Genomic DNA, 15,086 nt, shown 5'->3' with positions numbered 1-15,086 from the left:
TTCAAATGTTATCGTGAGAGACAAAATGCCATGGCCATAGATGTTAGGTTAACGTCGATCACTGTATCTGGTGTTGGTCTGGTGTTGGTCTGGTGTTGGTCTGGTGTTGGTCTGGTGTTGGTCTGGTGTTGGTCTGGTGTTGGTCTGGTGTTGGTCTGGTGTTGGTCTGGTGTTGGTCTGGTGTTGGTCTGGTGTTGGCCTGGAGTTGGCCTGGTGTTGGCCTGGTGTTGGCCTGGTGTTGGCCCTGGTGTTGGCCCTGGTGTTGGCCCTGGTGTTGGCCCTGGTGTTGGCCCTGGTGTTGGCCCTGGTGTTGGCCCTGGTGTTGGCCCTGGTGTTGGCTTAGCGGTTAGGGTGCCGGCTTGGGATACTAGGATCCTGGGTTTGAATCCCAGTCGATCGCTGAATTAACACTAGGGGGGTTGACTCAGCCTGTCATCCTTCTGAGGTCGGCAAATTGAGCACCAGTTCACTGGTAATTCCCTGTGTGTCGCAAGAGGCGACTAACAGGGTTGGCGGCAGGAAGGGCATCCGGCCATAAAACATTGCTTCAAAAAGGGGACCACGCTGCCCCAAAAAGGCCAACCCCTGCTCTGCGGGGGGGAAATGGCCTCTAAAGGTGGTTCTTTTTGACTATATGTGTTTGACTACTCACTCACTGGCAAACAGACCGATTAACGTGACCCTTTGGGGACGCGCTCGGCTACATGTGTGGCCGTCTACATACATGACATTCCGCCATAGTGAAGTATTAAAAGTGTTTTTCCTCTCCTAGATTTGTGTTCATTTAAAAAGGCAATTGTGCTTATATGAATAGCACTCTGCAAAGAGCCAGAAATCGAAATTGTCGATCAAGGGCAGGAAAAGAATTTCACAATTTTGGTCAAAATTAACACGCGAGACACAAGCCGCACTATATATTGGCCCAGGTACTTGATTAGACCCTCATATAATATCTGTTTGCCAACGTCTGCTTTACTCACAGCCTTGACAGCATGCCATGGATTCCACAAACTGCTGAAAGGTGTCTCAAGGGAAGACATTCCGTGCAATCCTAAATATTTCATGCAGGCCGTGCATCGTGATGATGAATGTCGTCGACTTCGTTTTAGTTCGTCTTGAAGTTGCTCGGTTAAATTGAGATTCAGGATTATGGTTGAGCGTGTAACACACCTGGCATATCGTATGCTTTTCAAACCATTCGAACACCCTTTGGGTGTGCTTCGCTGAATGCGTTATCATCATAAAAGTGCCAAAGCATCATTGTGGATGGACCTGACGATGCTTCGATAAAGCACAACGTTTGTTCGGCTTTCCGACATCATTTGAATCACCAAAAACGTACCAGGAAAGGATTTGAGTTTGTTTCTGCCAAAGGGGGCAATACCACCTATTAGAGCCAAGGGTGTACTTACTTTTTCCACATGCGAAATTTGCATTTATGTTTATTTAAATTATACAATGGACTACAAAATGTAAATGTTTCATGATATTTGTTATATTATATCACCTTTATCTATCAATATTGTTGAAATGAAGATCAAATAGCTGTATGTTGAAATATGTTGAAAAAGTCAAAACTTTACATGGGGTGTACTTACTTTTTCACGTGACTGTATATATATATAATATGGAAGGACTCCAATAGCTAAGGTAAGGACTTTGGAAATTAGTAAATTATTGATTGATTTTCCAAATGTCTGGATCATCAGGTGAGTTACATTCTTAATCAAATTTTTCATTTTGATGGACACACACACACACACACACACACACACACACACACACACACACACACACACACACACACACACACACACACACACACACACACACACACACACACACACACACACACACACACACACACACACACACACACACACACACACACACACACACACACACACACACACACACACACACTGTCAAAGAAACGCAGCACTCAAGAATATCCACTTACCAAGACCCGGCCAGTTTGCGTTTGTGCAGATATCATGACCCCAGCCCAGTCCTTGACAGATGTCATCCAGCCGACTTCACCCCCAATTGTGTCCGCATGACCACCATGTGGGGGTCCACCTTCCTCCCGAGCACAGTACAGACCTTCTGATGGTGGACTACATCCTCCCTTGACTTTTTCCAGTTCCTGAAGATAAAGAAAGGAAGGCATATTTGGTGACATGAAACAAAGAGTTAGTTCCATCAATGTCAAAGGAAAGATACTGCATTTGGAAAATGTATTAAAACCAATTGTTTTCTTTCAGGTTATGTATTATTTATGTTATAGCACAGCAATAGTTAAAAATAATAAAAATGTTATATTAATTCCTTAAATCACACTTTTCAAGAAGGGGGTGTTTCAAGAGGTTTAATAGCAATAAGAGCACACAAGAGAAGAGAGCAAGGTTAAGAAAAAAGCATAAAAAGGCAAATGAGTAAGACAAATCAGCCTTTGGGCTGAGGTGCATTTGTATTCTAATGGGACAGTCTTGATGGACGGTGTGCCTTGGCCATGGGGTCGAGGTGCATGTCCAAAGCTGTTTAAATGTGTGATTTTTTTACATTTCTTTTAATAAAAAGATGCCTTGAAAAGAGGCAAATAAGCCCGAAATCCAGATTGATGGCTCTGCTTGATGTATATATAACCAATGGGGACCAAAGAATGAAATCTCTGTGTGTTGACAGAGTGGCCGGGCTGAGGCCTCCAGGATGGAGGTATCGCTTTGGTTTAGGACTTTGGTCCATAGGAGATCGGGACAGCATTCGTCACGCTGCATGTCGTTGATATATATACACAAGTGAATAAAAAAAAATTTATGCTAAATTAAAAAAAATGTAGGGATGACAAACTACAGTCTAAAAAAGATCCTAAACAAGATAGTGATGATGTTGGTTTAGAGAGTAGCTAACAGTATTGCCATCACATAACAATCCCTACATCACTGCCTCCAGACAGTGATGTAGTCTTGGGCTAGGCCTAGCTAACAGTATTAGAAGGTCCTGTATTTCATTTCTGCATAAGTATAACAAGCTCCAATATAATTTCATGGACTTCTTGCAGCTTCAGTTGTCTTTCCTACTTTTCTTTTTTATCAACTTAGAGTAACCAATCACAAATGGAGATCATTATAGAATGCTGTTATTAGAGATGTTCATGCAGTTTATAAGAAGTAGATGATCATGTCCTGATATTATAATATTATACTCAAGCTGCTAAATTATAGAGCCTCAGTATGTGGCTACACTACAGGAGTAATCAAGTACTGTGGTAACCGGTGGAGTGTTTGTAGAAGCTTGAAGCAATAATTGATGAAGTGTAAATGCGGCAGTGATGTAGGGATTATGTGATGGCAAGACTGTCAGCTACTCTCTAAACCAACATCATCCCTATCTTGTTTGGGACCTTTTTTAGACTGTAGTTTGTCATCCTTACATTGCCTTTTTAATTTAGCATAATTTTTTTATTCACTTGTTTCTGTAATGTTTTTACAATGTGGAATAATAGAGGATACCCAATCTTGGAGCAAAAGTACCAAGATATCTTTGTCAGCAATGTCAAACACTGCACATGTGTTCCTATATTGTCTTACGTAACCCTGACTGTATCTTGCAGCTCTGTCTTATTGCTCGTTTCTCAAAGAGTAATGTCTTCATCCAGCCTCGGGCCACACAAGGCCTGCACTTAGAAATGCCAAAATAACTGGTTTTATGAAATTAACTTCAAAGTAGAACTTTATCAAGACAAGAAATAAGTATTTATCTGAAGTATCGAAATCCTGGGTCTGAGAACCAGGTAATACTTGAGTAGATTCTCGCCAGACAAAAACAAAGTCACTATAAATCATCAGAAAGACGTTAGTCAAGCACACCGTACACGTCACATGCTTTCTTATCTGCGCATGCGCATAGCAAGGATCAGGGTTGATCGAGCAGGCGTGGGGAAGGGCGTGGCCTTGCCAAACTACGATGGCCTGGTTGAGCACGAGAGAACACGCTCTCAGAGAGTATCTGTAAATATTTAACTGCAGAAATAAACTGGACAAACAAATTATAGCAAAGGATTCGGCACCAAGTAAAACCCTGGCATAATTACCTCAGCCACAAAAGGTGGATGGGGGTTATGTTTTCACTCGTCTGTCCGTTTGTCTGTCCGTTTGTGAACAAAATATATAAAAAAAGTTGTGGACGGATTCGGACGAAATTTGGCAGAGATGTAGCGTATGTGACAAGGAGAAAATTATTAGATTTTGGTGAAGATCTGGATTTGGATCCGGCTACTATAATTTTTAAAGTGATTTTTCACCATTGGGAGATCGGGCCAAAAACGATACATAGCAGGATATCTTAAAAAGTTGCTTCGATAAAGTGATTCTTCACCATTGAGTAATATGGCCAACCAGGTGGAGGTATGCTCTCCACTGAGTGCCGTTCTAGTTTTATATGAAAAGGTTTAAAAAAATCATTGCAACAAAACTGAAGACGTACACTTCAACCCCACGGCCAAATGATATATCGTCCCACAAAGTTTGTCAAACTAGTGTATTCAAGTACTTCAGTCCAAAGGTCAAAAAATACGATTAAAGAAACACATTCATATTAGCCATTAGGGCCAGAACACCTGGTCATACAATAACTGGGAACCCCTCATTAGACGTAGCTAGTGGATTCCCCTCAAATGTCGAGCTCACCAGCTGTACCATGTGATCCTAAATGTCAAATACGACTTCTTCACTGGAGTGGTAACCATGAAACCTTGAATCACACCAGCACCTCCTTCAAGGGTTTCTGACCAATAGAGGGGCCTGACTCCCCCTTCCCCACCCCCTCCCATTTAGATATCCATTACACAGTTCACAAGAATCTTGCACCCAGTGAATTAAGATACTGTGGCGGACACAAAAGCCCACTGGCGTGGTGACATCATTCCGCGCACCAAGTGGGCGGTGGCCACGCCGGAGGGGTAGGCGTGGCCTCATGATATACACCGGGCGCCCAGCCCGGAGCGGTACAGTGTTACAGTGAGCTCTTACAATAAAGACGTTTATATGTTACCGCTTGTCCGCTTCCTCCTTGCTCGCAAGCAGCGCGCGTAACACCGCGCTTTACTGGTGACCCTCGACGTTGGATCTGCCGGAGCGATCCTTCCACACGCGACGCCATCGCCATGGCCGACTTCGTCAAACTTCCGGAATTTTGGGAGGCTCAGGCCGAAGTCTGGTTCATCCAGGCCGAAGCCCAATTTCAGCTTCGGCGCCTCACCGGCGATGACACGCGCTATTGCCACGTCGTCGCCTCCCTCGGGCCCGGCACGGCCGCTCGAGTTGTGTCCGTCCTTCGCCACCCACCGGACGGCCACAAGTACGAGGCACTCAAGCGGCTACTCCTAGCCACGTTCGGCCTCACGGACGACGCACGGGCCGACCGCCTCCTGGATCTCCCCGAGCTCGGTGAGACGCGCCCGTCGGTCCGAATGGACCATATGCTGTCACTGTTGGGCGACGAAGCCCCCGGTTCGCTATTCCGGGCGCTTTTCCGGCGCCAACTTCCAGCGCAGGTTCGCCTCGCGTTGGCCGGGACCGGGCTAACGGAACCCCGAGCATTGGCAGCCGAGGCGGACAGGTACTTCGCCGCTTCGGACACGCGGGCGAGAGTCGGCGTGGCCGTCACGGTCCTCGCGGCTGACGATGCTGCTGTTCCACAGCATCAGCTTCTACAGCATACGCGGCATGCTGATACGCACCTCGTGAACGCCGCCACACCCCGCCCACCGCCGCGGCGAAAACCGCCACCGCGGGGAAACCCGCCAACTACACCGGCCTGGCGGAGCCAGCCGCGCTCCTCCAGCTCCACCACCTGGTGCTGGTTCCACGCCAAGTTCGGTCACGAAGCTCGGCGGTGTCATCCGCCGTGCTCCTTCAACGGGTCGGGAAACGCCCGGGCCGGCGCTCAATAGTGGCGATGAGCGCCGGCCGTTCGAGCAGCCTGCTGTTCATAACGGACACCTTCTCCGGGCGCCGTTACCTGTGCGACACGGGAGCGCAGGTGAGTGTCATTCCCGCCGGCACGTCAGACAAGCACGCCGCGGGTGGGGGCCCCGCGCTGCTTGCCGTGAACGGGACGCCCATCCGTACGTACGGAAAACGCTGCCTCTCTCTGCGGTTTGGAGGGCAGGTTTTCCGATGGACGTTCGTCACCGCCGACGTGCCCATGGCACTGCTTGGCGCGGACTTCCTGTGCGCTAATGGGCTCCTGGTCGACGTCAAGCGCAGACGTCTTGTCCAGGCCGAGACGTTCAGCTCGCTCGCTTGTGCGTTGCCCAGCTCAACGAGCGGCTTGCCAAGCGGCTTGCCGAACGGTTCGGTTCCGGCCACGTTGGTCTGTACGCTTCCGGCAGCGGACGCATTCACCCGCCTCCTCGCCGGCTTCCCGGCCCTCACGCGGCCCACCTTCTCGGTGGGGGCCGTCAAGCACGGGGTGGCCCATCACATCCCCACCGTCGGGCCACCGGTCTACGCCCGGGCACGCCGCCTCGAGCCGACGAAGCTGGCGGTGGCAAAAGCGGGGATCGCTACCCTGGAGCGACTCGGCATCGTTCGGCGCTCAGAGAGCGCTTGGGCGTCGCCGCTGCACATCGTGCCGAAGCCCGGCGGGGGATGGTGACCGTGCGGGGACTATCGCCGTCTCAATGACGCCACGACTCCCGACCGCTACCCCGTCCCCCACATTCAGGACTTTTCCGCCCGTTTGGCGGGCAGGTCCTTCTTCTCGAAGGTGGACCTCATACGTGGCTACCACCAGGTCCCCGTCAGGCCGGAGGACGTCCCGAAGACGGCGGTCATCACGCCATTCGGACTCTTCGAGTTCCTGTGCATGCCCTTCGGTCTGAAGAATGCGGCTCAGGCGTTCCAGCGACTGATGGACAGCGTCCTGCGCGACTTGGATTTTGTCTACGTCTACCTGGACGATATCCTCGTCGCCAGCGCGTCCCGCGAAGAGCACCTACGCCACCTCCGCACGCTCTTCGAACGCCTGGGCCAGCATGGCCTGATTGTGAACCCCGCAAAGTGCCGGTTCGGCGCCGCCACAATCGATTTTCTGGGGCACCGTGTCACCAGGCACGGAGCCGTCCCCCTGCCGGCCAAGGTGGAGGCAGTGAAGGGGTTTCTGCGCCCCCGCACGATCAGAGGGCTGCAGGAGTTCCTGGGCATGGTGAACTTTTACCATCGGTTCCTGCCCCGTATCGCCCAGCTCCTTCGCCCCCTGCACGAAGCTCTCCGAGGTAAGCCGGGCAAAGGTGACGTTACCTGGACCGAGCAGATGGACACGGCGTTCACGGGCGCGAAGCTCGCCTTGGCTAACGCCACCATGCTCGCGCACCCGGCGCCCGATGCACCGATCGCCCTCACCACCGATGCCTCGGACTACGCGGTGGGCGCGGTGCACGAGCAATGGGTGCGTGGAGCTTGGCAACCGCTGGCGTTCTTTAGCCGGCAGCTTCGCCCGCCCGAACGCCGTTACAGTACCTTCGACCGCGAGTTGCTCGGACTTCACTTGGCGGTCAGGCACTTCCGCCATCTGCTCGAGGGCCGTGCGTTCACTGCCTTCGTCGACCACAAGCCGCTGATCTTCGCGATGGGCAAGGTCACCGAGCCGTGGTCGGCCCGGCAGCAGCGTCACCTCTCGGCCGTGTCCGAGTACACGACGGACATCCAGCACGTCGCGGGGAAGGACAACCCGGTGGCGGATTGCCTTTCCCGGGCCGTCGCCCACGCAGTCCACCTCGGCATCGACTATGCCCGGATGGCAGCGGACCAGGCCGCTGACCCCGACGTCCAGGCCTTGCGGACCGCCGTCACGGGCCTCCGCGTCACCGAGGTGCCGTTCGACGGCGCGGGCGCGGCCCTCTTGTGCGACGTCTCCCTCGGGCGTCCTCGCCCCATCGTGCCCGCGGGCTGGCAGCGCCAGGTGTTTGACGCCATCCACGGCCTGTCCCACCCGGGCGCGAGGGCCTCCCAAAGGCTGATCGCCGACAAGTTCGTCTGGCATGGCCTCCGGAAGGCCGTCCGCGGCTGGGCCAGGACGTGCCTCGCGTGCCAGCGCGCCAAGGTGCACCGGCACACCCAGGCCCCGTTGGCCCCGTTCACGGTGCCGGAACGCCGGTTTGACCACGTCCACGTGGACCTGGTGGGACCTCTGCCCCCCTCGCGGGGTTTCACCTACGTCCTCACCATGGTGGACCGCACCACCCGGTGGCCGGAGGCCGTGCCCTTGGCGTCGACAACGGCGGCCGATGTTGCGCAGGCTTTCATCGCCACCTGGGTCGCCCGGTTTGGCGCCCCCTCAGACATCTCATCCGACCGCGGCCCCCAGTTCACCTCGGAGCTCTGGGGGGCGGTTGCGCAGGGGCTCGGGGTCCGGCTGCACCGAACCACGGCCTACCACCCCCAGGCTAACGGCCTGTGTGAGCGATTTTTCAATGCTCATTGAAGGCCGCGCTCCGGGCCACTCTCCGCGACGGCGGCTGGGTCGACAGGCTCCCCTGGGTCCTGCTGGGCCTCCGGACGGCGCCCAAGGAGGACCTGCGCGCATCCGCGGCGGAGTTGGTCTTCGGGCAACCGCTGCGGGTGCCGGGCGAGTTCCTCCCCGACTCCACGGCACCATGGTCCGCGGCACAGCAGCGCTCCGCTCTGCAAGAGACCGCCCAGAGGTTCGCCCCGGTGCCAACGGCATGCCACGGGCACCCACCGACGCACGTCGCCCCGGAGCTTCGCACGGCGGAGTACGTCTTCGTCCGCCACGATGCCCATCGGACACCACTGCGGCCCCCGTACGACGGGCCTTTCCGCGTGCTGGAGACCGGGGCGAAGCACTTCACCCTGGACATCGGCGGTACTCCTGACCGCGTTTCGGTAGACCGCCTCAAGCCGGCCCACCTCGATGTGGACCATCCACCGCCAGTGGCCCGACCCCCACGTCGGGGCCGCCCTCCTGCGGGCGGACCCCCGGCACCGCCCAGCCCCGCCGCCACGCCGCCCCCCGGTCCTGCACCCATCCCAGGGGCAGCCAGGGGCATCCCACCTGGCATCCCTGCACCCCGGACGCCGCCGATCGCCAGGGGGCGCTTCGGCCGGGTCATTCGTCTGCCCCGCAAACTGGCCCTCCAGGTGCGCGGGAATTCTGGGGGGGGCGCGTGTGGTGGACACAAAAGCCCACTGGCGTGGTGACATCATTCCGCGCACCAAGTGGGCGGTGGCCACGCCGGAGGGGTAGGCGTGGCCTCATGATATACACCGGGCGCCCAGCCCGGAGCGGTACAGTGTTACAGTGAGCTCTTACAATAAAGACGTTTATATGTTACCGCTTGTCCGCTTCCTCCTTGCTCGCAAGCAGCGCGCGTAACACCGCGCTTTAATACCACATCAAAAAGGTACGTCCTATTTTCAGTTTTAGTCTATAAAAGACAGAGACATGAAATGCATACGCACGCGCACACACACACACACACACACACACACACACACACACACACACACACACACACACACACACACACACACACACACACACACACACACACACACACACACACACACACACACACACACACACCTGCCAGGATAGCTTCGAGGTATGCAGATTTGCCTTTGAGCTCTCCAGCCTGGTTTCAAATCGCAATAGGGCTATAAATGATCATGCTCGTTTTTCGGATGCAGGGCAATAAATCAACGTGTGCCATCCATCAGAAGGATGTTAAGCCGGACCTGTCTGCCAGCACTGGCTGTTGATAGATGTTAAAATTCCCACGGTGTCTCTCAGAAATAGGAGGTGAGTTACCACCTGCACCCTGTCCAAATTCTATCCATTCAGTCAGTTTATATTTTCCCACATTCTCTGCAGTTTCCATCTCCAGACATCACATGAAGTGTGATCCTTAGTCACTATGACTCCATCTTCCACAGAGAAGACCAACTCATGTTCTTGTTCTCCTTCTTGGGGTTTACTTACACCTACTGACCTGTTAATATATATTTAAATACTAATATGAAGTCCGTCAAAAATGACGGGTTGGAACAGTTTATTTGATGGTGCAGCAGAGCGTGTCAAAGTCTGAAGCCTGGGCCTGGTGTCAGATGTGCTTATATCTTCATTATTTACAAGACATTCTACAGACATAAATGAACACTCGGTTTACTCTGCGTGCGTTGCACATCACATGCAGCGAATTTCACCTCCCTGCACCTTGTATTTATTGTGATTCAAAAAAAAAAAATGCTTCCGTACACCGCCCTTGAGGCTCGGTTTGCAAGCCACCGTCTACAACTCCAATGTACGAGACATAATTACTCTTCTTTTGGGTCTTCAGAGTCCTTGGGGTCTTTTGGGTCCTTCTGGTCATTTGGGTCTTTTGTGTGCTCAGGGTCTTTTACGTCCTTGGTATCTTTTTGTCCTCAGGGTCTTTTGTGTCCTCTGGGTCATTTGGGTTCTCTAGGTCTTTTGGCTCATTTGAGTCTTTTGGGTCCTCTCGGTCTTTTGGTTTATTTGAGTATTTTGTGTCCTCTGGATCTTTGGGGTCCTCAGGTCTTTTTGGTCCTCTGGGTCTTTGGGGTAATTCGGGTCTTTGGGGTAATTTGGGTCTATCGGGTAATTTTGGTGTGTGTGCTCCACTGGGTCCTTGGGGTCTTTAATGGTCTTCGGGGTGTTTTTGGTCTTTTGGATTGTCTGTGTATTTGGGGTCTTTTGGATCTTTTATGTCTATGGGGTAACTTGGGGTCTTCTGGGTCCTTAGGATAGTCTTTTAGGTCCTTTAACTGGTGGACACACAGTCGTGTTCAAAGATTTCCCATTAAAACCCAACTGAAATCCCTCCTAAAGCGTTACTGAAAGCCTTTAAAACCTACCCTTATGAAGGGGGACAGACATCATACAAACACACAAACACACAATGTGTTTTAAATGTATATATAGTATATACATACATCATATAAAGGGATATGTTACAAGGGATATGTATATATTCATACCTCATCATATAATGGTATATATAGCTGTTTCTAACCACTGACTGACTGATATGAATGTTCGGTACCTTCCAGGTGTGGTAGAAAGCTGAAACTTAGCGTGCCGACGGACATCAAAGCCGGTACACCGGGAAAAATCACAAAACCGTCGGAAAGCGTCCGTAAATGAAAATTTACTATAAAAAACCGAAAACGCACACATACAAAAAACCTCCATCAATACCTAACATTTGAAAATTGTAAGTTCGATGACTCTAAACTGTGAAATAAAAATCTCAATGAAAATTAATATAAAAACAGTTAACCAGTCCGTAAAATAAATAAATAAACCTAAATTGATATCTAGCAGCAGGTCGGTGATGCTTGCCTATAATCATAAAAATTCTATTTATTATGTACCTACATACAAAGCATGGTTTGTTATTGCTTACACAATGTGTAAGCATACCCCAATAGTATATATAGATACCCGACATATATAATTGTTTGAACAAGTTACAAAACTTTTTTGTCTCGAGAGATAGCAATACAGAATGTTTGGTCACCAGGAAAGATGCACTATGCACACTATACACATCCCCTTTAGCCCTTGTTGCAGTTGTCACATGCGGGAGCAGGTGCCTCCCAGACTACTCTCCCAAACCCAGCCCCCTAAGCGCTGCCTTTCTCACCCCAGCCCCTTGGGTCAATCTTTATTTAACCCCACACTGCAATAGCACCCCTTTCCCCTCCCACTATGCTATTTACTCTTCCCCATATCATAGACGTGACACCTGTTTGAAATGGCAGTGTGTAGTTAGAATGTCATCAGAATATTTAGAATCTATGCCACAACTCACTGGCTGTGATTAATAACTTGAGCAATAAAAGGTTGCAGCAAGTGTGACAATTCTGTCCCGCTCGGAAATATTTGGCCAGATTTGCCACAGTCAAGGCTCTGATTACTGGGGTGACAAAATGCCTTTGGTTACCAGGCAGACACTATGCCTTGGAAGCTACCAGGGACATCGTTTGTCTTGACAACATAATGTTTTCTGTTCCCAAGTGGGAGTTTGCAAGTCGCAGTTGGAGACCGAGGAAATGACGAGCCATTGTGGGCGGTATATAGTAGCTTTTTATTCAGCAAATAATTCAAAGTTCCATTTCTCAAATCTCACCTGTAATGCGTTTATTCACAGCATGAGTAATTGCAAAGTACAAAAGATAAGTCAAATTTGGTTCTCAACTTGGATAGTTCATTAACCTTGAAGTTACCAAGGTGCCTCTTCTCGTTTTCCATCCTGCCTGTTTTGGCAGCTACTTTAGCTCCGGTGTTAATTTTTTAGAGACAAATAGACAAAAAGGAACAATGGTGAGGAGGTAATCCTGATAGGCCAGGGCTTGCCAAGTGTTGTCATCGGATAAGCAGAGTGGATGGTAGCCAGTACTGGGGTAGAAATGTGGACACGGTGTGGGAATTAAATCAAGAATACTATGTAGGCATACAGAGAGGGCATGACACAAAAAGAAGACTGAATGGGAGACAAAGGGAGAGACCAACGTTTCAAACAATAATTTTGTGTTAATGATAGTTTTAAAATCTCTGCAATAAAATGTTCTGCAAAAAAAAAAAAAAAAAAATCTGAAAACACACAATTAGAAAAGGACAATTGGATGAAAAATGACGCTTTTATGTGACCTTTTGGGTCTTCGGGGACTTTCAGTGTTCTGGGTATTTGGGTTCTTTTAGGTCCTCTGGGTCTTTTGGGTCTTTAAGGGTCTTCGGTGTCGTTTGGGTCTTTGTGGACTTTCGTGGTCTTGGTAGTCTTAAGGGTCTTGGGGCACTTAAAGGGTCTTCAAAAATCTAAGGTGTCTCAGCAGTTTAAAGGGTGGAAAGGTATATTCCAACAGTACTGCTTTAATAGACGTACATAATTAATAGACAGGATGCAACCGCAATTCAAACATCACGTAATTAATAGACATATAATCACAGCTTCCCGGCTTCACGGACGGACAGACAGACGACTTCACGGACCATGTTTTTCAATTATATATATATGGGAATAAACTATATATATATATATATATATATATACACACTACATGACCAAAAGTATGTGCACACCCCTTCTAATTGGTGGATTCGGCTGTTTCAGCTACACCCATTGCTGAAAGGTATATAATATAATCAAGCACACAGCCATGCAATCTCAATAGACAAATATTGGCAGTAGAATGGGCTGTACTGAAGAGCTCAGTGACCTTCAATGTGGCACCGTCATAGGATGCCACCTTTCCAACAAGTCAGTTCGTCAAATGTATGCCCTGCTAGAGCTGCCCCGGTCAACTGTAAGTGCTGTTATTGTGAAGTCGAAACGTCTAGGAGGAGGAACAGCTCAGCCACGAAGTGGTAGGCCACACAAGCTCACAGAACGGGACCGCCAAGTGCTGAAGCACTTAGCGTGTAAAAAGCATCTGTCCTCAGCTGCAACATGCACTACAGAGTTCCAAACTGCCTCTGAAAGCAACGTCAGCACAACAACTGTTTGTCGAGAGCTTCATGAAATGGGTTTCCATGGCCGAGCACCTGCACACAAGCATAAAATCACCATGCATAATGCCAAGCGTCAGCTGGAGTGGTGTAAAGCTTGCTGCCATTGGACTCTGGAGCAGTGGAAACGCATTCTCTGGAGTGATGAATCACACTTCACCATCTGGCAGTCTGACGGACGAATCTGGGTTTGGCGGATGCCAGGAGAACCTGCCCAAATGCATATTGCCAACTGTAAAGTTTGGTGAGGAGGAATAATGGTCTGAGGTGTTTTTCATGGTTCGTGCTCGGCCCCTTAGTTCCAGTGAAGGGAAATCTTAACACTACTGCATACAATGACATTCTAGACGATTGTGCTTCCAACTTTGTGGCAACAGTTTGAGGAAGGCCCTTTTCCGTTTCAGCATGGCAATGGCCCCATACACAAAGTGAGGTCCATACAGAAATGGTTTGTCGAGATCGATGTGGAAGAACTTAACTGGCCTGCACAGAGCTCTGACCTCAACCATATCAAACCCCTTTGGGATGAATTGGAATGCCGACTGCGAGCCAGGCCTAATCACCCAACATCAGTGCCCGACCTCACTAATGCTCTTGTGGCTGAATGGAAGCAAATCCCTGCAGCAATGTTATAACATCTAGTGGAAAGCCTTCCCAGAAGAATGGAGGCTGTTATAGCAGCAAAGGGGGGGGGGGGGGGGGGACCAACTTCATATTAATGCTCATTATTTTGGAATGAGATATTCGATGTTCGGGTGTCCGCATAAATGCATGTTGTGTGTCCGGTGTTGTTGTGTGTTCGGGTGTCCGGTGTCCGAAGAAAGCTGCATAAATGCAACCAGGAAAGGCTACACAGGAGAAGCCCTTTAATTTAGGTAAGCCCTTTTAAGGATAAATGACAAAAGGTAAGCCCTTTCAAGACTAAATGCAAACAAAGTAAGCCCTTTTAAGGACACCGATCATTCATTGATACTGTAGATGCATATTCAGTAGTTGGTTAATAGGATTGTTGCATCATTTATTTTTCTGTATTGCTTTCTTTCGTTTCATTCCCCTCTGCCATTTCTTCTTTATGAAATATACATCGTCTCGAGGTGATTTCTGGCTGAGGTGGCTGCTTCATTTGGTGGTTTTAGAGGACTGGTTAAGGCATTAAATGATTTCAGTCTCCACACCGCATAGAACACTGCATCAATTGTCTTAGGTTGCTCGGCCTAATTAGATCCAGACACATGATGCCTATGGCATGACCCTGGACCACTTTGGAGCTCCCAATCTTTGCGGTAACATGGCATTTAGACATCACCTCAGTGGGGGGGAGTTATAAGCGGTCGACAGTTGCGGTCTCTTTGAAGCGACTCGCTGGATTCGAACCAGGCGATCAGGCTAAATCTGACAGCTGCAACAGTATAATTTCTCTATTATTTGTCTCCTTGCTGTTTGGTGACCAGCTTGTGTATCAAGCCAAAACAAGCATTGAGAGCTTGAATTTGTTCAAGCTTGTGTTGTAGTGTGTGTGTGTGTGTGTGTGTGTG

At 50.0% G+C, this 15,086-nt stretch overlaps 1 protein-coding gene across 4 annotated transcripts in view; it reads right to left on the bottom strand.

Annotated features, from left to right (window-relative positions):
• LOC137432967 (calcium-activated potassium channel subunit alpha-1-like) overlaps positions 1-15,086 on the bottom strand; it is a 258,054-nt gene that overhangs the window by 117,382 nt on the left and 125,586 nt on the right. For all 4 annotated transcript variants that reach the window (XM_068125315.2, XM_068125317.2, XM_068125316.2 and 1 more), the window contains exon 3: positions 1,961-2,146. In XM_068125315.2, the coding sequence (XP_067981416.2) occupies positions 1,961-2,146 (186 nt within the window). The remainder of the gene's footprint in view (positions 1-1,960; positions 2,147-15,086) is intronic.

The sequence above is a fragment of the Myxine glutinosa genome, chromosome 8 (assembly GCF_964187855.1).
Source record: "Myxine glutinosa chromosome 8, kmMyxGlut1.1, whole genome shotgun sequence".
In the NCBI taxonomy this organism is placed as follows: Eukaryota; Metazoa; Chordata; class Myxini; order Myxiniformes; family Myxinidae; genus Myxine; species Myxine glutinosa.
This window is presented reverse-complemented; position numbering and strand designations above follow the sequence as displayed.